This window comes from Chinchilla lanigera, unplaced genomic scaffold, assembly GCF_000276665.1.
Source record: "Chinchilla lanigera isolate Chin_1 unplaced genomic scaffold, ChiLan1.0 scaffold00043, whole genome shotgun sequence".
NCBI lineage: Eukaryota > Metazoa > Chordata > Mammalia > Rodentia > Chinchillidae > Chinchilla > Chinchilla lanigera.
In genome coordinates this window covers 12400529-12424712 of record NW_004955444.1, presented here as the reverse complement: position 1 = coordinate 12424712, position 24184 = coordinate 12400529, and the positions used below count along the sequence as shown (strand labels likewise).

At 35.9% G+C, this 24184-nt stretch overlaps 1 protein-coding gene across 5 annotated transcripts in view; it reads left to right on the top strand.

The window, feature by feature from the left end:
• Window positions 1–24184, top strand: part of Sgk3 (serum/glucocorticoid regulated kinase family, member 3) — a 115843-nt gene that overhangs the window by 76877 nt on the left and 14782 nt on the right. For all 5 annotated transcript variants that reach the window (XM_005392143.2, XM_013518178.1, XM_013518177.1 and 2 more), the window contains 5 exons: window positions 2711–2783; window positions 10091–10166; window positions 14790–14877; window positions 20038–20087; window positions 22267–22324. In XM_005392143.2, the coding sequence (XP_005392200.1) occupies window positions 2711–2783; window positions 10091–10166; window positions 14790–14877; window positions 20038–20087; window positions 22267–22324 (345 nt within the window). The remainder of the gene's footprint in view (window positions 1–2710; window positions 2784–10090; window positions 10167–14789; window positions 14878–20037; window positions 20088–22266; window positions 22325–24184) is intronic.

Below are 24184 nucleotides of genomic sequence, written 5' to 3'. Positions count from 1 at the left end.
GTACAGGCTGGCCTTGAACTTGTTTATGTAGCCCAGGCTGGCCTTGAACTCACGGGTGATCCTCCTGCCTTAGTCTCCTGAGTGCTGGTATTATAGGCATGCACCACCAGGCCTGGCTTATTGTACTTTTAAAATGATGTTTATGTGTTCCTATGTAAAATCAGTAATGTTCTAGAAAATCTGAATAACAGAAGAAAATAAAAGTAGATTAAATGTAAAAATTACCCACAATGTTATATTCAAATAACTGTTACCATTTTGCTGTTTTTTTCTATTCTTTATTTTTTTTTTTGTTTGTTTGTTTGGGTTTTTTTTGTTTTTCTTCTGGTACCAGGAATCAGACTCACGACTTTGCGCTTGCCAGGCAGATGCTGTGCTGCTGAGCTAAATCCCCAGCCTCTGTTCTTTATTTTTTTAATGTATATAGAACTGAATGTACTATATATAGTTTTAAATATTGCATAATCAAATGCTATTGAAATAATCCTTTTTGAGTATAAGTGAAGTCACATTTGCAAAATGATAGCCAGTAAGAGAGGAAATGTACGGTTTTAAGAGGCTGGGTGAGTGTTAATGGTTAGTTCTCTTTAAAGCAATTGAGTACCCATTATCTACATGTTAACCTTTTATTTTTAATATACCTAGGTTATGCTTAGGTAAAAATGACATGTCAATAAAATTACACATATACACGTACACACAGTTTATATGACCTTCTTAAGTTTTGTTCAGTGAAGCCCTCATAACTGAAATTTAAAGCCTTCTGTATTTTGCTTAAAAGACTTTATAGGGTAGATTTACCTTCTAAACACCTTTTGTGGGGAATATAGGGAAGAGACATGGAGAATATCATCTAAAAACTCAGCAGAGTAGAGATCCATATTAGTGATGGGTGTTCATAATGGCTTTGTGACTTAAGTAGCTGGTGATTAATTAGGTGGATTGAATATTTTTACCCATAAATATAAAGTAGGAAAACTTGTTCAGGCTTATCTCTCCCCATGAATACTTTCATCTGTCTTTCATGAAATATTCCATTTTTAAACTTCTTGCAGAAACACGTCCTTAACATGTAGCTCAATTTTTATCATCCATTTTCTGCATTTCTCTAAACGTTCATTTTTTCCATATTTCACTATTTTCTGTGTCTGACTTTCAAGTGCATACAACTTTAAAATAACATTACAATTTTCAAATTATTATTATATGTAATACAAATTCTGCTTCAAGGTGAAGAATAAAAAGAGGATTAGAGAATGAGATTTGTGATCTTTGAAACTACAATTCAGGTTAAACCTGAATTTTTCTAAGTTGGAAACATGAAATCTTTCCCTGTGTGGTTCCTTTAAAATAAAAGACAAAAGATTTCTAGTATGTAAGCATTTTAATTGCCAGCTTGTATGTGTGTTTTATGGCCATGGTTTATATTTGTAACTTTTTATTGATAGAAGTTTTCAAATGCACAAAGAAGTAGACAGACTAATACAAATACAGAAAGTAATGTAATACTTAGCAGCCAGCTTCAATTGCTGAGAGAAGACAATTTGTTTCACCTCTGTCCCCAGCTAGCCCATCATAATTTTGGCCCAAATCTTAGATATCATGTCGTTTCATCTGTAAATATTTTAGTATGTATCTCTAAAAGATAAAGAGTCTCAAAAACAAAACATTGACACAGTATCATGAACACATCTGAAAGTAAACTAACAGAAATGCCTTTAATATCAGATATCTGGTTACTGTTTATATGACTGGTTGATAAAGTATTTTAAGCATCTTTCGATCACTCAGTTTCTCCCGCACATCTCTTCCCGTTACAGTGCAGGGTGTGTGTGCATACATGTGTGTTTAAAAAAAAAAGGATCCTTTGATTAGAGATTTTTAGTCTGGGTTTTACTAATAGCATTTCCATGATATACAATATGAATACATTCTTCTATTTTTTATAAGTCCTACCAGTTGCTCGTTAGAGCCATGTTTATATGTGTATATATAAAAACTATAGTATACACTTAAAAACTATAGACATGTAGTTCTATGTGTTATAAGCATGGATTGCATTTATAATAAAAGTACAGCCATTTTTATGACTTCTCCAAATTTATTTTATTCAGAGCCAAATTTACCTCTCAGAAAACAAGAAAATCTAAATATCCTACAAACAAGTATTTTAGGATATTAATAAAGGGAAGGCTAACTTATGGGCCAGGGATATAGCTTAGTGGTGCAGCACCTACCTGGCAAGCATGAGGTCATGAGTTCAATTCCTGATACCATACAACAACAAAAAACAAAAAACCCCAAAAGTTAATCAGTTTTTTCAGAAAACTGTTAACAAAAAGCATTGTCAGTCTATTCCTGTCAAGAGAACACAGCATATCTGTTCTTGGGGTAATAAATGATGAGTGAGTTTAGCCACACAACAAATAAGATCCTTGCTCCGATTTTATAGGTAAAAAACCTGAGGCTTAGAGATTACTAAATTACTTATCCAAGGTCACACAGATACCAAGTGTTTTATTGGAACCAAATATGATGATTAGTCGGTCTCTGGTATGTTGTTGGTATAATTAAATACTATACATTGTATGATCATATATTTAAAAGCATGACTTATGAATTTTTTTAGTATCAGATTGTATTAGGTATAAGTGCCTGCGTAACTAGAAGCCTTGTAAAGTTCATGTCATACTATTTTTAAAAACTCTAGTTAAAGAAACAGTTTCCTGCTATGGCTCTGAAGATTCCTGCCAAGAGAATATTTGGTGATAATTTCGATCCAGGTAAGAAATATTTACATAGACCTACTGTTAAGTGATGGTCGAAGTTTGAAGGTAATTAACATATTCATTGCACTGTATATAAGACTTCTAAGGAAAATAGAATACAGTTAGGTTCATTAATTTGCCCACTGACAAATTCAGGCAGTAAATGGCACTTTTGGAAGTTAAAATGAAGTGGTCATCTTCAGATAAATTTATTAATCATTATAGATCATTTGAGATAATTTCCCAACATTAAACTGGTACCATGAAGGACATTCATGCTTTAACTGAGTAACTGTTACTAAATATATACTCTGTGCCCAGCAACCTGTAGGTCTCTGTATGGGATTCCTAAAAGTTTTCCTGTTGTTCACTCTTGGAGAGCCTAGTGACAGAAAGTCTCAGGAATCTAGAGCCCTGTGTGTTTGGAAGCTTCAGTTCTGGAACTTGCCCCAGAATCCAGGTGCTACCTTACACACCTCCTTTCTTGGTCAGTTAAGCATTCTTTGTTCTTCCTCTAACTTTATATCATTCCTTTCCCTCCCAGACTTTTTCACTTTGCCCATAATTAACAAGCTTCTCCTTATCCAGTATCTCTTTAATATTTTTTTCATATTCTTGCTTTAATTAAAATGTAACCCCCCTCCCCACCTACTTCTGTTGATCTTCTTCTCAACTGGAGGTTCTTTTATTCCTTATACTTTATGAACCTGGGGATTATAGAATATTCTTATTTTCTCTGTTATATATGGAAATTTTTTCTCTTGAGAGAATGAAAGCATACTTCATTGTATTTGCTAATCTGTCTTATTAGGCTGTAGATTTAATGAAGGGGGACACTGACTTACTGTTTTTTATAGTATTTACCAAATACTAGGTTTTAAAGTGCTAAGTACATGGATCCATTAATAAAGAGAAGCAAGGGAAAATTGAGTTGGTACAACAGAACCAAATTATAGATTCTAATTGTTTCTGTGGACTAGTGACTTTTGTACTCTTGTTTTTAGCTGCAAAACAATTTTTCCCCCAAGTGGCCTCTTATTTAAAAAAAGTATGTGAATCAAATAATGACAGAACTGTGTTGTTGGTGCACAAGTGAAATATCTCCTTAGAGCACAGGTTGAAAAGCATCATCTGGGCAGCGTGTGGGCCTCACTCCAGCCCTCACTTGAGTGAGGTGGTGACGGGATGGGAAGGAAGCAGGGTATGACGTACACAGTAGACACAGCAGAGAGGAGACCATGTAGAGCCACGAGACTGATGAAGGGAACATTCCAATGGTCATGGTACCCGATAAGCAGCACCAGGACTAGAGTTGAAATGGGGTAAAAGATGAGCCCTGTGTAAGAGCTCTTCAAATGAAAACACTGAGAAATCTTGGTAATTACTTAAGTAAAGGAGACACATAGAAAAGAAACCAGCGATAATTGAAGTGTCTTTTCAGTGGGTGATTGAGAGAATTGAGTACTGTGAAGTGGTAGAAAGACTCAAGAATAAATCTGCATGTTAGTGATAATAGGAAACTTGAACTTGCTCTAGAGTTCTGTAGAGTCCTTTGAATCCTCGAGGCTGAATCATTTCATCAGGAAAGAAGGAAAAGAAAAAAAAAAAAACCTACAACATTTTTAAATACAAAATGCCGAATTGTCCTGTAGCGCTTAGTTTTGATGAGTTTAGTATTTGACATTACAATTGATTTTTGTAAAAGAACCATTTGAAATCTGTCCTAAGCATGTTATATAAGACTTGTCAACAAAGAAACAGATTGTACGTCACAGAGGTTGTGGAAAACCCTGCATTGGGGAAATCAAATCTAAGTCATACTCACAAATTCAAGGATGCATAAGATGCTTGTTTGGTTATTAATCTTTGGGAAACAAGTGTCTTAGTAGTTTGCTGTTGGGAATGCAAAATGGTACAGTCATTGAGAGGAATTTGCTAGTAAGTTTTTTTGACCAAGAAATAACAATTTCTAGGAGTCTATCTCAAAGATAAACTGATATACACTCAAGGCTGTAATTTTATGACATAATTTTTAATAAACACAGAAAAACTGAAATAACCTTCCTGGGTTAAAATGCATCATAGCTGTAGAAAGAAAAAAACTCTTAATGTATTACTATAGTGTAGTCTCCAGTATATATTCCGTGGAAAAAAACAAGGTGCAGATAATTTGTATAATGTATTTTTTTTTGCATAGGAAACTGAGAATTCAAAGGGAAATAATGAAAGAATAAATAAAAATATGGAACTAGTGATTTAAAGAGGAAGGAGAAGCCCAAAGGAGGCAGTAGTGGTGAAAATTATATGCACCCAAAACAATCGTGCTTATAGTGTGGCTTTGACTTTGGGACCATGTACACGTTTTACATAATTAAAAAAAAATGCAGTAACAGAACAGACTTCAACAGTATTTTTTTTATTCATTCACAAGCATCTGTTGAGTATCTTCCAAGATACAGTACTATGTTGATGGCTAGAGATAACATTTTTTTTGTAAATCATGATGCTTGCTTTCAACAGTTTGAGACTACTTTTATCTCTTAATTTTAAACCTCTGCATTTTTTAACCTCTACTCATATAAATTCTTGGAGGAGTCATAAGAAGTACATAGATCTAACTTCAAAGATAATATGTCAGCCTTATATAAATTCTTGCTATCTCTCACAATGGGCTGGAGCACATTTTTGTCTGGCCTGGAGTTTTTTCCAGATACTTACATGCTTAATGTTAATCTAAAAACTAAATTTGAGGGCTGGGGATTTAGCTCAGCGGCAAAGCGCCTGCCTGGCAAGCACAAGGTCGTGAGTTCGGTTCCCGGTACTGGAGAAAAAAAAAAAACAATTTGGCATTGCCCCTAAATTCTGATTACTGTTGGACTTGTTATTTCCTATTTCTTTTTCTTTTCTTCTTATATAGGGCTTTACATAGCAATTAAAAAATTAATTTAAAATAGAAATGAAAAGTCTCCTAGCACTTAGCATAGCTTTGCCTATGTAGCTCACTGAAGAAAGGAAATTCCTGGTTTTTTTCTGGTCTGCAAAGTAAAATGTTTCTTTTTTTTTCTCAAAATAGAATGTTTCTTTAATAAGTATCAATAGCTGCTTCTATATACTGTAGATTTCCTTTTAATATTACTAATGTGGCCATTTATTCTAGTTCTTCGTCATAAATTACTAAATCCATTTCCTGGGAAATATGTTTCAAGTAGTTTTAAAAAATGTGTATTTTTTGCAATGCTAGAGATTGAACCAAGGGTGTCACACATCATAGGTAAATACTCTGCCACTGAGCTACATTCCTAGCCTCCAAGTACAATTTTTAGAGTAAGCCTCACACTTTGCACGAAAAATGTTCTTGGAAGAGTTTTTTAAGATACCTACTTGAAATTCTTCAAGGAATTCATAGTTCAACAAGGTGTGCACCTGAATCCCAGAGACTAGACCTAATTTTTTATTTGTTCTGTAATAGCCATACCTTACATTTAAGAAATGAAAACAAGCCATATGACTCCATCATTTTGGTAGTAAACACTATATTTTCATGTTATTGAGTAGTGTATTAGTCATGTTTCCTGTCTGCTATGCTCTATGTCTGGATGTCCCCTCAGCCTCATGTACTCAGAGGTGGGGCTTGTAGAAGGTGATTGGATAATGGAAGTGCCATAGCTGGCCTGATGTTAGGAGGTGGGATCTGATTAGAAGAGGATCACGGGGGGGCATGAATGAAATGGTGTATCTTTCTCTGGCTTGTCCCTCCTCTCCGATTTCTGGCGGCCCTGATGTGAGTAGCTTTTCCTCCACTCTTGCCCTCGGCCATGCTATCCCGCCTTGGAGCCAGTGGACTGTGGACTGAAATCTCTACAGACTGAGCCCAAACAAACGTCTCCCCCTCTTAAGTTGTAGGTGGCGTTTACTGTGTTGTGTCTTATGATGAGAAAGTGACTCAGACACTTGCTGGGACACAATACTTGACAAGGTAAAGAGGAGAGGGTAATTTTGGCTCATAGTTTGAGTGGATTCAGTCCATGGCCAGCTGTCTCCAAGGCAGAAATATCACGGCAGGAAAAAACTCACTCATCACAGAGTGGACAGACCGGGAAGCATGGAGAGAAGGGAGGAGCTGGGGGCAAGAGTATACCCTGCCAGGTCACCCCCAGTAATCTGCCTCTTTTGACCAGGCCCCACCTCCTAACGCTGCACTCACTTATGAACTCAGCAAATGGATCATAGCACCCCTATGATTCAGTCATCTACCATAAGCCTCACCTCTGAACATGAGACTTCTGGGGGACATTTTAGATCCAGACCATAACCTTCCACTCCTGGCCCTCAAAAGGCTTGTATTCATTGTATTATGATGTAGTCATAAATAGATGTAGTCCATCTTTAAGAATTGTCAGACTCTTCACAGTTGTACCATCATTAAAAATTCTAAGTCCAAAGTCTCCTCTGAGCTGGGCGTGTTGGCGCATGCCTGTAATCCCAGCACTCAGGAGACTGAGGGAGGCTGAGGTAGGAGAATTGTTGTAAGTTTGAGACCAGCCTCGGCTACAAAGTGAGCTCAAGGCCGGCCTGAACTGCATAGCCAGACCCTGTCTCAAAAAGACAAAAACAAAAGAAAACCAGTCTCCTCTGAGACTCGGCTTAAGCAAACTGTTTGTTGTATCCTCTGTAAAAATAAAAAAAAAAATCTGGCACCAGGTAAACATTTCCATTGTGAAGTATAAGAACAGGGGACTAGATAGAAATCAGACCCAAATAAGATAAGAACCCAGCAGGGTAAACATTAAACAGTGTGGCTGCATGTCTAGCACCGAGGGTAGGGTGTGGTAAGATGAGACCTTTAAAGGGCTTTGGCAGCCCTGCCCCTAAGGCTTTGCTGGTTGCAACTGACATGGCTTCTCTCTTAGGGTAGTTCTGCTCAGTTCCTGTGATTTTCTTCAGCAAATGTTCCAGGTTCCTGGCATCTCCACCTTCCAGGGTCTTCACAGCACCGTTACCTTCTCTCTCATAGCTTTACACACTGCTTTGTCATGGGCTCTTGGCAAGAACTGTGACCCTATCACACATTTTTGCCTGGTCTCCAAGGTCTTTTACTGACATCTTGGTGGAAGCCTCTGTGAGCCCCTAACTCTTGGCATTGTCTATGTCTGAGAAGTAACACCAGGTGATTAAGGCCAAAGTCTGCTATAGTCAGGCCCCCTTGAGCCATAGACAGGCCTCCTTGGATCATGGCTGCAGCAGCCTCTGAGTACCTGAATTGTTGAACACCACGAATCCCAAGGAACAAATTCCCTGGGTGGCTTTTTTCAGTAGGATGCCTGATGCTCCCTTCTCAAAGCAGAGGTTACACTTTGCACATCTGAGCCTATGATGGGTGAGGTTTTACTAATTCCTGAGATGCCCTCAAGACATTGTTCTTCTTGTTCTGGTACAAAGTACTTGACTAATCTTTTTCAGCAACCATACTTTCCTTTGCCCCAACTTTGGCTTTCCTTTCTGGCAAAACTGCAAACTTTTCAGATTATGAATCTCTGCCATTTGTTCCTGATTCTTACTGTAGATACAGCTGAAAAGGAGCCAGCAGTATCCATGCAACAGCTTAGATATTGGGCTGCCTTGAAATTTCCATCACCGGATTACTCTATCATGCTTAATCTCAATCTTTCAAAAATTTTCAGGACATGAGCAAAATGTTGACAGATTTTCTGCAGAGCCTCTATTCTAATTGCCAATGGAGAGGCATTGTTTCCAGCTGAAACAGGAGCCTGACCTTTATTGTCTGCATTCCTGTAAGCATTCTGGGCTTCTGAGCTCTGACCGGTATTACACATCAAGCGCTGCTTACAACATTCTGGGGCTTCTCTAGCTGACCTTTCAAAAACTTTCCAAATTCCTCCCACAAAGCCGAAAGTTTCTAAACCACTTGTTCAGGTACAGTCACAGCAATGTTTGCACCCTCAGGACCAATTTGCTGTAGTAGTCAGCTTTTCTGTTTCTGGAACAAAATACTTGACACCCACAGCTTAAAGGAGAAGTTTATTTTGGTTTACCATTTCAGTTAAATCCACCGATGACTATAGTACCCCTGTCATCTAATCACCTTCTAAAAGCCTCCCTCTGAACATGAGACTTCCAGGCGGCATTTTAGATCTAAACCCCAAATACAGTTGAATTTCACTAAATCAAAACTCATTAAGTAGTATATTGTTTATAAGTATTTATATAGTTGTATCCATTAACAGTCACTTTCTCAAGTTACCTGTGTCTTCAATTTTTAGAATATATTTTTTAAGAATTAGGGTTTAGGATGATAGCTTTATGACCCCATAACAATGAATGACAGTAAAAATGATGATAATTAATGATTTATTCTGTTATCATCTGCTTGACATTTACAAATTTACATGGATTATCTCATATAGTCCTATAACTGCATTATGAAATGTAAATATATTGTCATCCATATTTTACTTAAAAGGAATTATGTTTTAGAAAATTTGAAGATCAGTTAGTGAATAACAGAGATAAGATATTTGAGTAAGATTTTCTAATTCCAACAAATGTTTATGCTTAACATTTCTTGCTAAGTAGTGTAAGCCTGTTGCCAAGCAAAACACTTTGAAAAAGCTGTCATTCTTTTTTAGAAAAGAGTGCCCGTGCATTTCTAACAAGCTTTAATATTATTCAGTTAACCAGTTAGCATTTCTAAACTATAAAGGATTTCTGCTAATTCTTGTTTTTTGATTGGTTTTCTTTTTAGTATGGTTTTTCAATCATAAGTGTTGTTTTGTTAAATGTTACTCACTGTCTGGTGGTACGTAAATGTTTAGACAGAGCACAGTACCTCTCCAAGATTTGTATTGAGTCTGTCTAGAATCTACAATAGGCAGGCTTTTTGTTTTTTTTCGTTTTTGGGGGTTGGCCCCCGGGTGGTTATACATGCTAGACAAGTGCTCTGTCCTATAGTCCCAGCCATCTTTATTTTTAAAGACAGGTTGTTGCTAAATTTGCCAGGCTGGATTCCAATTTGTGGTCCTCTGACCTCCCAAGGAGCTGGTATTAGAGGTGTGTACCAATGTGCTCAGCTAAACTAGGCAATGTTTTTAGAATTTTCTTTGGATGATGTATTTGCTTTATTTAAATTTTTAATCTGTCCATCTCTATATTAAAGTATTTATTCTTATATGGCAAGGAATATGAATTAAGAAGTAGCCTCTTAATTATAATATACTAACTTTTGTTTGTATATGCTTATATAAAGGTTTTGAAGAAAATTACATTGGCTGACAAATAATAATAATTTACATCCTCTCTTACAGATTTTATTAAACAAAGAAGAGCAGGACTGAATGAATTTATTCAGAACTTAGTTAGGTATCCAGAGCTTTACAACCAGTAAGTAATTTTTGTTGTAATCTAAATCTAAGAATATTGTGAAACCAAATATAAGAATATTGAATAAATCTAGTACAGATTTATCCTTTTTGTGAAATGCTATTTTTTGGTTTCTTTTTATTAGTACATGTGCGTGATATTTATACTCCTTGTGAGGAGTTGGTATAGTACATAATATATCTTAATTCCTTTTTCATTCCGTTTCCCTTATCTTCCTCCCAAAAAAACGGGTCCTCTGCCTTTTTTGTGTGTATATGTTTGCAGTACATGTTTAAATTCCTTATGTGGAGTTGGTACATGCACATACGCATTTTAATTCTTTTTTCATCCTGTATTCCTCTCCTCCATCTCTTGGTCCCTTTTCCTTTTGAGAAAGATCTGTCTCCCTGCTTCCTGTTGTGTTTCTTGTATTTTACTTTTTATTTGTACTTTGGGTTTTTCATATGAGAGAAATCGTTTGATATTTAAGCTTATGTGTCTGATTTATGTGAAACGCTGTTGTGCTATATATATTAGTAAAACTTCCTGGAGCATTTCCCCCTTATATTCTTTATCCTCTTTTGCCTCTTCCTTTCATAATTGTTTTTTTTGTTTTTGTTTTTGTTTTTTTTTCCCGGTACCAGGAATCGAACTGACGACCTTGCACTTGCCAGGCAGGCGCTGTTCCGCTGAGCTAAATCCCCAGCCCCTATAATTGTTTTATAGATTAAATCTGAAAGAAATTTGCATAATATAGTTAAAACATTGTGCTGATCATTTGATACTTACCTGTGCCTTCAAAAAACATTAAGTGCCTCCTATGAGCACTTTATTCTGATTTTATTACAGAGTAACTTACAGACAAGTACCCATACCATGACCGCACAGCTCAGTGAGTTATAGGGTAAACACACTCAAGTTATCGCCCACTCCCTCAGACCAGGAAACAGACAGTGACATACTCGGGTCCCAGAAGCCCCTCTCACATCCTTACTCAGCCTCTGTTCTGTTTTTCCTTTCCAAAGGTAACGCTTCTGACTTTAACGAATGTGCCGTTTTTCAGCTTCATATGCAGTTGTGACTGTTGGGATTGTCATCTTGATGAGACTGAGCGATACCCAGCAGATTAGTAAAGCACCCTTCTGGCTGTGTCTGAGTCCGTCACGGGAGTGTGACCTCGGCACTGTGTCTGCCCTTTCCTTTCTGGCACTGTTCCTCATTCCACTACTGGCTGCCGTGAACTGAGCCACTTTGCTCCACGATTCTCTTCTGCCATAGCATTTCTTGCGTGGAAACCGCTGAGTGGGGACTAAAGCTGTGAGATCATGAGCCAGAATAGCGCTTCTAGGCCGTGGGTTCTGGGCATTTTGTCCCAGCAATGACTTTTGTCTCGGTTACTTTTCTCTCGTTGCTGGGACAAAATACCCAACGCCCAAAATGAAGGAAGGAAAGGTTTATTTAGCTTACAGTTTGTGGAGGTTTCAGTCCATACTTGGCTGGCTCCGAGGCAGAAGGTAGCAAAGCAACAAGAGCAAAGGGGGGAATGGCAGCTGAACAGCAAACAGCCAGAGCAAAACAGAGGAACGGCTGCAAGCAGCTGTTTTTTCCCTGCCTTACTTTGTAAACAGGCTACCCCCACCTAAGGGGTGTGTAGCTCTCTCATAATCTCCATGCCCTCCTCTTCCACAGGCTCAGGATGTATACAAAGTAAGCACCCTGGCTTCCTGCTGAGTCACTTAGCCAAACCTCTAGACTCCCCAAGTTGACACAATGTATCAACCATAACAACTTTACCACAGTTCGTTCAGTTCTACATTTGAATTAACTTTAATTTTCGTGCTCTTCTTTTGAACTTCAAAAAATTGATGCATATCACTAGAAATGCATATTTGATTTTCAGGAGAGATTTTTAAAGTGAAAATTACTTGGTCTGAATTACTTGAAGCCTTCAAATACAGTCCGTTGAAAAAGATTCCCAGGAAGGCTATGCCAGTTTATATTCTACTAACACCCTATGAATGGATATCCTGAAGGCTCTTCCAGCCTTGGTTGGCATAATACTAGAACATTTAGCATTTTCAGGAGCGTCTTTCAAAAAGTGTGTAGCTATTGTGATTACTACTGCGACTGACATCTTCTGATGAACACGTGCAAACACTTCTGACGTTTCTAGGTGGTAGGATGTGTATATGTTTAAACCTAGGAGATAGGACCAAATTATTTTCTAAAACGATTGCCAGAATTCATACTATCATTATCAGTGTATGAACCCACATTGTTTCACCGACCACTTAGTGTTGTTAGTCTTACAATTTTAGCTATTCAGATGAAAGAGTAGTGGTTTGTTACTGTTTTGTTTTGGGTGTTGTTTTTTTGTTTGTTTTGTTTTGTTTTTTGGGACATGGTCTTGCTATGTAGTCCAGGCTGGCTTTGAGCTATGTAACACAGGCTAGCTTTGAACTCACAGCAGTCCTCAAACCTCCGTCTTCTGAGTGCTGGGATTACAGGTGTGTGCCACCAAACTCGGCTTCTTATTGTTGCTTTGTGTTTCACTAATTACTGGTACAGTTGATCAAAGGTGTTAATATGAAGTTATTTATATCATTATTAGCATTTAATGCTAAACAAGGCTAGAAGAGTCTTCATGATGTTCATATATACTGCTAAGAGAAAATAAATAGCTTCCCTAGAAATCAATTTTAACAGACTATATTTGAAGCCTTAAAATGGTTGATAATGCAGACCAAGTAATTTTAAAAATCTGTCCTGAAAATCATAAATGCAGTTGTACTGTATGTGCAGATTAATGGTTCTAGTTGTAGTAGTGAAAGTTAGATGGTTAGAAGTTGGAAAGTGACAGTTCATAGTTTTTTAGTATATTCACAATACTGTACACGCATCATTACTGTCTAATTCTGTCTCCCAAGTTTAATCTAGCATTTCTAGAAGTGATGCCTCCAAATTCTCTTTTCCTCCGATGCTTGGCAACCAGCAGTCTACTATCAGTCTAAAGCTTTCTTGTTTTGGACTCTGTGTTTAAAGTGAAGTTATAGAAAATGTAACTTCTTTCTTCTTTGGTTCATTCAATATGTTTTTGAGGTTCACCCTTGTTGTTAACATGTATCAGTATTTTATTTTATGACTGAATAATATTCCAGAGCTGGGCATGGTGGCGTACGCCTGTAATTCCAGCACTCAGGAGACTGAGGTAGGAGGATCATTCCAAGTTCGAGACCAGCCTGGGCTACAAAGTGAGCTCAAGGCCAGCCTGAGCTGCATAGCGAGACGCTGCCTCAAAACAAAATAATAGTAATAATATTACTTTAATATTATTAAATAGTATAAAATAATATATTTATATTATATTATTTAGTATAAAATAATACTAATAATATTACTACAAAAATAATAGGAATAATAATACTCCATTGTATTAATATACCACATTTTGTTTATGTATTTATCAGCCAATGGACATCTGGGATGTTTCTACTTTTTGGCTGTTTTGAATAATTCTCTTACGCTTATTTCATGGATGAGTGTTTGTGTGAATGTTATTTCTCCAGGGTGTATACTTAGGAGCAGAACTACTCCACAGTAAGCTTTTTGAAGACTGCAGATTTTTGTAGTACCTGCACCATTTTGCATGCACACCAGCCTTCCCCCTTGAGAAAATAATTTTTCACCTTTGAATTTTTCTATATTATTTGTATTGAATCATTTAGAATAATTCATTGTAGAAGTACCAGATACACCAATTTCACCGTTCCTCAGGATTGTCATTAGTCCACACACAATCCTTTCTAATTTTAGTCCATTTTTAGTCTCTTCATCTTACATCTTTGTACTCACTTTTCTGTTGCCACTGTGGATACCTACTTTAATATGTTTGGGAACTTGATATCCCTGTATCTTTGAAAACTTCAGACTACTTTGTCTGTATTTAATATACACAGAGATGGTACTGTGCTGTGGCTGTTCTTGTTTTCTGGCTGCTGACTGGCGCCCTCTATAGGCAGCTACCCATGGCTGAGTTACTCATTTTCCTGGTGGTAAATTTCTATTTTGTCTCCAATTCACTGCTATAGAATGCTGCAAGTGTCCTGGTTACATGCCTTTCACTAGAACTTTGCATAATTTTTTCGGTAGTTTGTAGAATTAGAATTTTTTGAGGTCCAGGAAAAATCCATACACCATTCCTCTAAGAATTTCCAGATTACTTTTCAGAAAAGCTATTTAATTCTTCATTCTCACCAGCAACATATGAGGGTTTCTTTTTTCCCATATCCTTACTAGCTTTTGGTATTTAAAACTTTTGCCAGTTGATGGACATAAAGTGGTAACTCACTGTCGATGTAATTTGCCTTTCTCTGCTTGCCAGGGAAGTTAGCATCTTCATAAACTTACTTGTTACTTGGGTTTGTCTCCTGTCAACTCTGTTTATTACACCTTCATCTATTTTCTGTTTGGTTCCTTTTTTTTTTTTTTTTAAATGCTTATTTCTTTTAAAATAATATTAATGCATTTTGTTTAGGTTTTTTACTATACATGCTAATATTGTGGTTTTGTTTTGATTTCATTTTAAAAGGGAGAAAAGCTGTAGATGTGATTTTATATCTTAATAAAGGTAACTTTTGCTTTTAGTCCAGATGTTAGAGCATTCCTTCAAATGGACAGCCCAAAACATCAGTCAGACCCATCTGAAGATGAGGATGAAAGAAGTACCCATAAGGTAGTAACAACAGTTGTACTTTTTACAGAAAAAATACCATTCCCCAAAGATAAAAGAAGTTACTGAGGAAAGTATTTGCTTAAAATGAAGTGATTTCATTTGTAGGAGATTTTCTACTTTGTAAAATATCAAAAAACCACGTACTGATCAGTATTTCTTACAAAGTTTATAAAATTCATAAAATTACCACTTTTATGATGAAAAATGTAAAAGAAAAATTTGAAAGTAGCAGATAAGAAGGCAAGTATTAAGTATTACCCATGTTGCTACCACCTAAAACTAGTAATTTTTAGCCTTTGAACGATTTTTCTTTCCAATATCCTCTTAATGTATAGGATTTTAAAGTTATCCAAATTATGTAATGTATATAGTTATACATTCTCCTTTCCTTAAATCTTATACATTTGTTTTGAACATTGTATTTCTTTATCATTATCACCATACCTGAAACCATTGTTTTGAACTTTGGTCAAGAAAGTCCCTTTCAGGAGAGGGGATTGGGGGGAAAAAAGGAATCAAAATATACCATGTGCAGGTACCAATTCCCTGTGATGAATTGATCATGATGTATATCTAAAATGGACCAATAAGCTTCACTAAGTAGAAAAATAAAATCCTTGACCACAATTCCATCCTTATATGTCACTTAATTAGAAAATTGTGCACCGTTATCCTAAGAAGTGTTCATTGATTTTTTTAAATCGTCCTGCTTTGTACTTTCCATAGTTTTCTAATTCATTCCTTACGACATAAAATGGGAACTTTAAGAATATCACCCTTATTCTATAAGTGCTGAAGTGCGGATAGGGAGATAAAATGATTTACTAAGACTTCACACTTACTAACCGAAGGAACAAGAGTTAAAACCCAGTCTGTCTGACCCATATTTGTTATGCATAGCTATTAAGTGATGACATCTTTGCAATAGTATTTCGGGCTTTTAATGGATAAAAAACAACAAAACAAAATTTAATTCTTCATTACATTTTATCAATACATTCTTGGAGATCCAGATGTTAGATATCCTGAAAATGTCACAAAGTGATGAGTCTTACTCCCTGTACAAAGTGTCTGCATTTGTTAGACAAATGACAGTAAAAACAACAGATACGTGGAACATTTAGATTGCACCTCCACTGATACAAAAGTGTCAGCATTTTATGTGGCAGATACAAGGGAATAAAAAGTAACCTTTCAGATCGAATATTATTTCAAAGTTATTTTATTTAGATCATCACCAACATGATTGTCTTTCACTTCTTTATATGTTGACAGAATTAATGCCAGTGAGTGTACTTGAAAATCAAGAGTTTGGTAGCATAGGAAATATCTAAGAAAGAAGGAAGCCTGTTCATATATCCTAGATTTATTCAAAACTGTTCTTTGCAGAAAGGTATCTTATGTGTGTGCAGCTCACACTGCAAAGTATATCTAAACATATTTTGAGATAGAAAACATGACCTGTGCTTGCACGTCCACTACGAATTTGTGTTTGTGTTACACTGGGCGAGTGGTTTTCCTATATGATCACTTTTGTCTTCTATGAAACTATGGATGAGAATCAATGCCATGTTAAAGTTTTGATGTTAGTGTTGTATAAATTATACACATAAAGAGAACATCAAAAAAGTCCCTTTCAACCAGAACACACACACACACACACACACACACACACACACACACATCGTTCTTCCTCTGCATTATCAGGCTTTAATGTGTATAGTGATTAATACACATGTGCTAGCTGGCATCACCTTTTATTTCTGCTGCATGTGTACACAGTCAATACATGTTTCTAATAAAGTGTAGTTTATTCTTAGTCTTTGAACTAGATTATGGTAAGCAAATAAAATAAGCTTATATCTTACGAAGATATTTCCAGGATTTACCTTTGAAATGTATAAGAAAGGTAAATGATAATAAATCTAAATCAAAGTATTCTGGGGTCAGGTATGGTGGTGGGAGGCTGAGGGAGGAAAATCGGTTCAAGTTCAAGGCCAGCCTCAACTACATAGTCAAACCTTGACACATAAAGACAAAAAAAAGTATTATAACAGAATTACAATTACGTTATGTAAACGTACCTTCATAGCTGAGAATACTTTATTATTAAATGTATACAAGAAAACAGAAGTGTTAGATTGAAGTAATTTTTCTTTGTAATGTCTTTTAATTTTGTTACAGTTCTGCTTTTTGCCTTAAAAGAAGAGTTAGAACATTATTACCCCAGAGCTAAAGAATGATACTTAAAAACCTAGTAGATAAAAGGAAAAGAAAAATGCACAAGTGTTAATTCTTAGTTTAAAAAAAATGTATGTTTAGCCTTCATTCTAATAGGAGATTGGGCATTGAGCATATGGTCTCATACCTGATAGGTAAGCTGTGTGCCACTGAGCCACAGCCCCACCCAAAAATGAAATTTTCAAAGGAGAGATTTTTATTTCGCTGTCAAATTTAACAGAAGTTTAAAGTAATTAACTTTACTTTAAAGGGCCAGTAAGGAGAGGTGCCATGTGCACGTGTGGGTATTATTGATATCGTTACGGTTTTGCATAACTTTCAGAAATCAATTCAGCAATATCTATCAAATAGAAAATTATATTCATTTCTTGAGGGATCTGCAAGTGAGATAATGCTTCACATAGAAAAAATAAAATGTTTATATGATATATAAAAAATTAGAATCAATCTTCATCAATGAGATAGTACTTGTCTACATACATTTTGAAGTATTTTTGAAGATAATATTTTAAGCTTTGACATGCCATTAAGTGAAATCAGAATATAAAATTTTATATACATACTCACAATGAATTATAGTCAGTTTTTAAAAGGTATGCAAAAATGAGGTGAAATTTCTGAAGTATTTATAGAATCACTGGTTGATGAGATTGTGGGTATTTAAGAACATCTTCCTCCTCGTACTTTCTGTATTTTCCAACTATGGTTGTGTATTTTTAATTGAAAATGATCGAGCTATTCAAATGATATTTTAAAGAATAAAATCCACATAACTGATTTTCCGTGTTTTGCATATCACTCAGGTGGAAGTATGCTGGTTTAGGTCTTTTGAAGAATGTAACTTATTAAGACCTTTTAACCAAATAATTTTCATAGCTAGATGATATCTTTAAGGGCAAGTGGGAGTTTACCCTCTTATAAAGGGAAAAAGAAGTCAAGAGAAGTTGAGAAACTTATAATCTCAGTTAGAGTTTATTCTGTTCATAAATTATACCTTACCCTTAATTTAGTCGTCATTAAATAGTAGGTAAAAGAAAGCTTGTCTAACTATATATATCTCAGTAATTTTCATCATTTCATGAATGTGCTCCACTAGGAGAATCATTGCCAAGTAATAAAAGTCTACATATTAATGTAATTCAAGGGACAAAATTGTTCATCTTGTTTAATCCACGTTTATTTGATTCTCTTCCCTTAGATAAGAAAGGTTTATTGAGTGGAAAATTTTCTCAGTTATCTGCACATTCACTGAAAGAATATGTATATATTGAAATTGCAACTGTTTGAATTATGTTGTCAGATTCTGTGGTGGAACACTGTTCTATTTAAACGTAAAAGTATACTCTTATGTTACAATTATATTACAACAGGGCTGGGCCTGGGGATTTAGCTCAGTGGCACAGTGCCTGCCTGGCAAGCGCAAGGTCATGAGTTTGGTTCCCGGTACCAGGAAAAAAAAAAAAAATCACAGCAGGGCAGATCTCATTTAACTAACCAGAGTATTAAAAAAATTTTTGTCTTGTCTTAAACTATGGTTTCATATATTTCTGTCCATGGGGATTGCAAATTTATTTCATGAAGATTAAGAGAAGGTTTTAAAACCTTTTTTCTTTTTCTAGCTTATATGAAGGATGATTATATGGGGCTCTTATAAAGTATACATACTTGAGGGGTTTATAACTGATTTAATTAATATGAATGTATTTTATGAGAGGCAGAATTCATTTCTACTTACATTTTTACCTTTTCCCTTCCTTCCTTCCTCTCCCGCTATCGCCTTTTTCTTTTCTGTTTTTAACTACTAGGGATTGAACCCTGGGGTCTTCACACCTCCCCAGAGCACTTCTTAATTTTCTTTTTTTTTAGATGTTGAGACAGTGTCTTCTCTGCCGTGCCTAGCCTGCCCTAGAACTTGTGACCCTCCTAGAGTGTTGGCATTACAGGCACGCACCATCACCTCCAGTCTGTACTTGGCATTTATAAAAAGTGCCCATTCTGGCCTGGGGATGTAGGTAGGTGCTAGAGCTCATGCTGACCATGAGTTTGACCCTCAACACCACAAAGCAAAGTGCTTACTCCATCAGGATCAGTAAATTTAACTTTTGGGATTTTGAGTTAAATCTAGCTATTTGTGAACTAGAACTTTGGAGGGTTTTTTTGTCGTTGTTTTGTTTGTTTGTTTGTTTGTTTGAGACAGGGTCTTGCTATGTAGTTCAGGCTGGTCTCAAACTCACTGCAGTCCTCCTGCCTCAGCCTCTCTATTACAGGCATGTGCCATCACGAGTGGCACGAACTTTGAATTAGTTAAATTACTTTATGGTACTTGTTTCTAACCTACTACCAGGGATTAAATTTACTATGTTGTCTGTTGCAGAAAGAAAAAGTCCATCTAAAATTTTGGTACTACTATGAAAACACTATTTTCTGTATTTGCTTTAGAAATAAATCTAGCTACCATCAAATTAAAACTAAAAATTTAATATTTACAATCATCATTATCATCATCCTATCATTTTCTGTCTTAAAGGAGCTATTAGAAAATTTAAAAACCAAACTAATTTTTTACCAGCTTTTAAAATGTGAAAATGACTCCTAAATTATGGCTTCCTTGCCCATATCTTATCTTTCAAGGAGCTTTCTATTCACTTGTTAACTTTGAGCTTGATTTCTGGCTTGCCTTTTTGCTTTACAACTGCTCTTGAAAGTTACCATTGTAAAAGCGATCGTTTATATATGTTTCCAAGTAAATCTATAGACTTACTAAGGCCTGAGGTTTCTTTAACATGTACGCGTATCTTTGGTACAATTATGCATATTTTCTTTCAAAGCATTCGTTGGCTGATAGCATAATGTATGAGGCTCCAGTAAGAATGCTATTGTTCTAATGCTGTGTTTTTCCCCCTCTCTACGTCTGAACAGCCACACTCTACCTCACAGAACATCAACCTGGGACCAACTGGAAATCCTCAGTAGGTTTGATTTATCTCAAACAATCCTTTAATTAAATTCTAGGAAGCTCATTTTTGAGGTATATGTAATTATAGCGTTTCATTAGGGACTTATGAAATATAACCATAGTTGTAAGAAATATATAATATTGTCATGTGCTTGACTAACTCACTGCTCTAGCTTTTCATTGCTTTAGTAGAACCCTAGTAAGGCACTATTTTTTTTAATCCACAAATAGTTCATTGGGTTTTGAGATTTTGCAGTTGTTAGTTTTCTGATTTTATTTTGTGTTGTGTGTGAAAAGTCATTTGCACGTGTGTCCCAAGGGACTGTAAGTCCTGTAAGGTATTCCAAAAACAGAAACATCCTTGCAGGCCTAATTGCTGCGTTCTCCTGGCGCTCACTCTCGGTGTTGTTGGTGCACACTAGTTGTTAACCAGCTTGTTCCGGAGGAGTAATGGTGGACATCAGCATATTAAGAGTATTAAACTTTACCTGCTCTGCCCCATATTCCTATACGTATTTGAGTACACAGAAGATATTTTGAGGAATGCAGTCTGAGAAATGTTGAGTGAGAGCAGTGGTGGCAAGTACAGACTTCCTCTTGACTGCCGACCCCAGTGATTCACTGAAAGTGAACCTACAGCATCCAGTACCAAGGTTGTACTGCTGCTGCTGGACTCCGTTGAAGGAGGACCGAGATGCATCAGTGGTGTGAGACCTGAGTCGGAGAAGGAGCGTAGTATTGCCATCTGACTTTACAGTTACCACCCCAGGAGTCTTTGATTGATTTTGAGTATTCTAGGCTTGCGTTATCTTTTTGACTTATTTGGACGGAGTATAGACACATGGGAGAAGTGATCCCAGCCAGGATTGGGTCCTGGGACCCTTCAGTTCTACACAAGAATAGAGTTTCTTCTCCTGAAGGCAGGACAAGAAAATGTCTCAAGGAAGAGGAGGGATTTATAATTAATTCTGTTAATGTTGCTGATTGGGAAGTAATACAAAGATTGGAAACTGACCACTGAATTCAATAAGTCATTGGTGACTTTTACAGGCAGTTTATCAGTATGGTTGTAAGACCTTGATAGGAAAGGGTTCAGGAGAGAGGTAGAGGAGAGGTCATCTGGAAAAATAGTGACCTTAGACGACTTATTGGGAGATTTTGCTGCCTGGGATAATAGGTAACTGGAATACAGTGTTTGGTTTTGAGCATTGTTTTTTGTCATTCATAACATTGTGCAAAATGGTCTCGCAGAATAGAAATTTTCAGTTAGGACTCAGCAGCAGCAGTTAACAGTGAGGCCTTGGCCGATTTGCGATTTCAAGTGTTTGCCTGATTTTTCCCTGTTAAATTTGCTTGCTTTTGTTGAAAAAAATATTTCAGTCTCTCAGGCTTCATTAAAGAACAAAATAGTTCAAAGAGCAGGTTTCTAAAGAAGAGAAAACATCTAAATTTAGTTAAGTATTTATCTCACTAATCTCTACTTGTTATTATTTAACCTAGCCCCTCGTGTTACTCTCTTGTTTGAACTGACTATTTTTCTTTAATAATCAGTTGAAGGAAATTTCAGAGGCATGTGGAGTTTTTCTCCTCTCTAGTACAACTAAGGAATTAAGACTACTTTGAAGAAAACCGCTTTTCTGGCTACTTAAGCTCAACTTCCTGCTTCCATGTGCATCTGCCCATATTATAGCAGTGTTGTTTTTACCTAATAAAGTAGTTTTCTCTCTGGCTTTTCTGTTCCTGGCTTTCTTACATCACCATCCATAAGAATAAACTGAGAGGTCTTTTATCTTTAATGTACAATAAATGATTCATATTTAACACTGAGGCTTTTTTCTCCACTGGAACATTTTTAGTATGTTTACAAGGTGTTGCAACTAGTAATTTCATTTTTAGAAGAGTTACCAGATACTAGAGAGTCTTTGGAATGTGTAACTAATTTATATAGTTTTTGTTTCCTCACAACATTGGTGAGGTTCATGGTTAATAAAATTGGCTTAGATAGAAGCTACTTTGAGTTCAAAACTGTTATATATGTATATCTAGATATATATTTAGATATATGTCTATATATGGAAATAAATTTATGCCTCCTTTCCCAATAAAGAAGATATTAGTGAACTCCTTTTAAAGCAGAACTTCATGAGGCTTACAGAATTATAAAATATTTTGTCATTGTTAATTTATTTCAGTGCTAAACCAACTGACTTTGACTTTTTAAAAGTTATTGGAAAAGGCAGCTTTGGCAAGGTAAGAGTGTTTTTACCTTTTCATTCAGTGGATAAATATTTAAGGAATGTAGTTTACACTGTATACATGTGAGCCACAGGACATTTTTGGTATGAAGGAATAGGGTAAAGTGACAGAGGACAGTAGCAGCAGGGATAAGATGGGATGGAGAAAATCCCTAATTAGGTTAATCAAGGATGCTTCTTTGAAGATGCTCTATTAAGCTGAGGCTATAAAGACAAAAATGAGCATCTGTGTGAATAACAGTGAAGGGAAGGAATGTAAAGACCCTGCTTATTCTCATGCAGTATCAGATGAATCATACAACTTGACACTATAGCTATACCAAGGGAGAAGAATCACTTAAGGTCAGGATTACTAGGAAAAGTATTACAGATGAGTTTATCAGAATCATCAAATGTGTTCAAGTATTTTGTGCATTATTTTCAAATCTGTGGTAAAAATGAATATTGCAGTAGTTTGGTGTCTCTGGTTTGTTTTCTGATTTCCCTTGTGACCAGACAAATCTGCGTGTGTTTTTCAATTCACCCAATATGTATTGACAGAGCATTGTGCTAATATAACCAACAGAAAGTTAGAAGGATCCTATTCTCAACGTACTTATAGTCTGTTGCAGTTCTAGAGATAGTCTGACATTACAAACAGAAGCATTAACTAGGAATGGTGGAATGCTGGTAATCCTAGCTATTTAGGTTTAGGCAGAGGATTGTGAGTTCAAGGCCAGCCAGCCTGAACAACATGGCAAGATCTCATTGCGAAAGCATAACAACAGAAAATAGTATCTTTTAAAAACTTCATGCTTAGATCCAGAATCCACCAAGATTTTATTCTTACATATAATATGAGATGTAGGGTCAGTCACAGGTCATCTTTGTTATCTATGGATATCTAGACAATCTTACAGAATTTATAAAAAGACTGTTTTCCCCCCTTGATCTAAAGGGATGCCTTTATCATATATCTAGTGTTTATATATGAACAGACTTGTTTTTAGGCTTAATTGTTTGTATTTTTGTTTCTAGATTTTATATTTTCTTCCATTGGTCTATTTGTTTATCTTGACACCAGTGCCGCATTGTCTTGACAACTAAGTCCTCTGCGCCTTGTTCTTCAAGACGCTATTCTTAGCTATTTGTACACATTTTAGAATGCATTTTTTGCAAAAATTTGTTTGGAATTTGATTATGATTGCATTGAATCTGTAGATAAATTTGCAGAGAATTGGCATCTTTATAATGTTGAGTCTTGCAGTCCATGACTATGGTATAGCTTTTTGTTAATTTGGCTTATTTAAAATTTTTTCAATAATATTTCATAGTGTTCTATATAGAATTTGTACACATCTTTAATTAGTTTCATTCCTAGTTGTTTCTTTTTTGTGCTGTTTTTTTTTGAAGCTGAATATAGATATTACCTCTGACACATTGATTCTACCCCTAACTGGCTATCCAACAGAAATGGAGTTGCGCTGGAAAAGGAATATTCAGGCATGCTCATGTTATCGTTATTCATAAACAGTCTAAAAAACCCACTTGAAGGGAATCAGTACCTTCTAATTTCCACATTCTTTTAATTATTTTCTCAACGTGTACTTGAAGATGCACCAAAGTATTGGAGAAGGAAAGGTCGGGCAGGTGGGAGTTGTCAAGAAAAGGAACAATAAAGAAGGAATGCTGAACAGAGTAAAATGTTATAGATAACAACAACAAAAAAGAGAGAAATGAGAAAAACACACTTGAGAAGACATTTTTATCCTGAAGGTATTTTTACTCCATCTTTGAGTAATAAAAATATTTTATTAACCAACTTTATTTTTATTTTTTAATTTTTTTTGTGTCAGGAATCAAACCCAGGACCTTG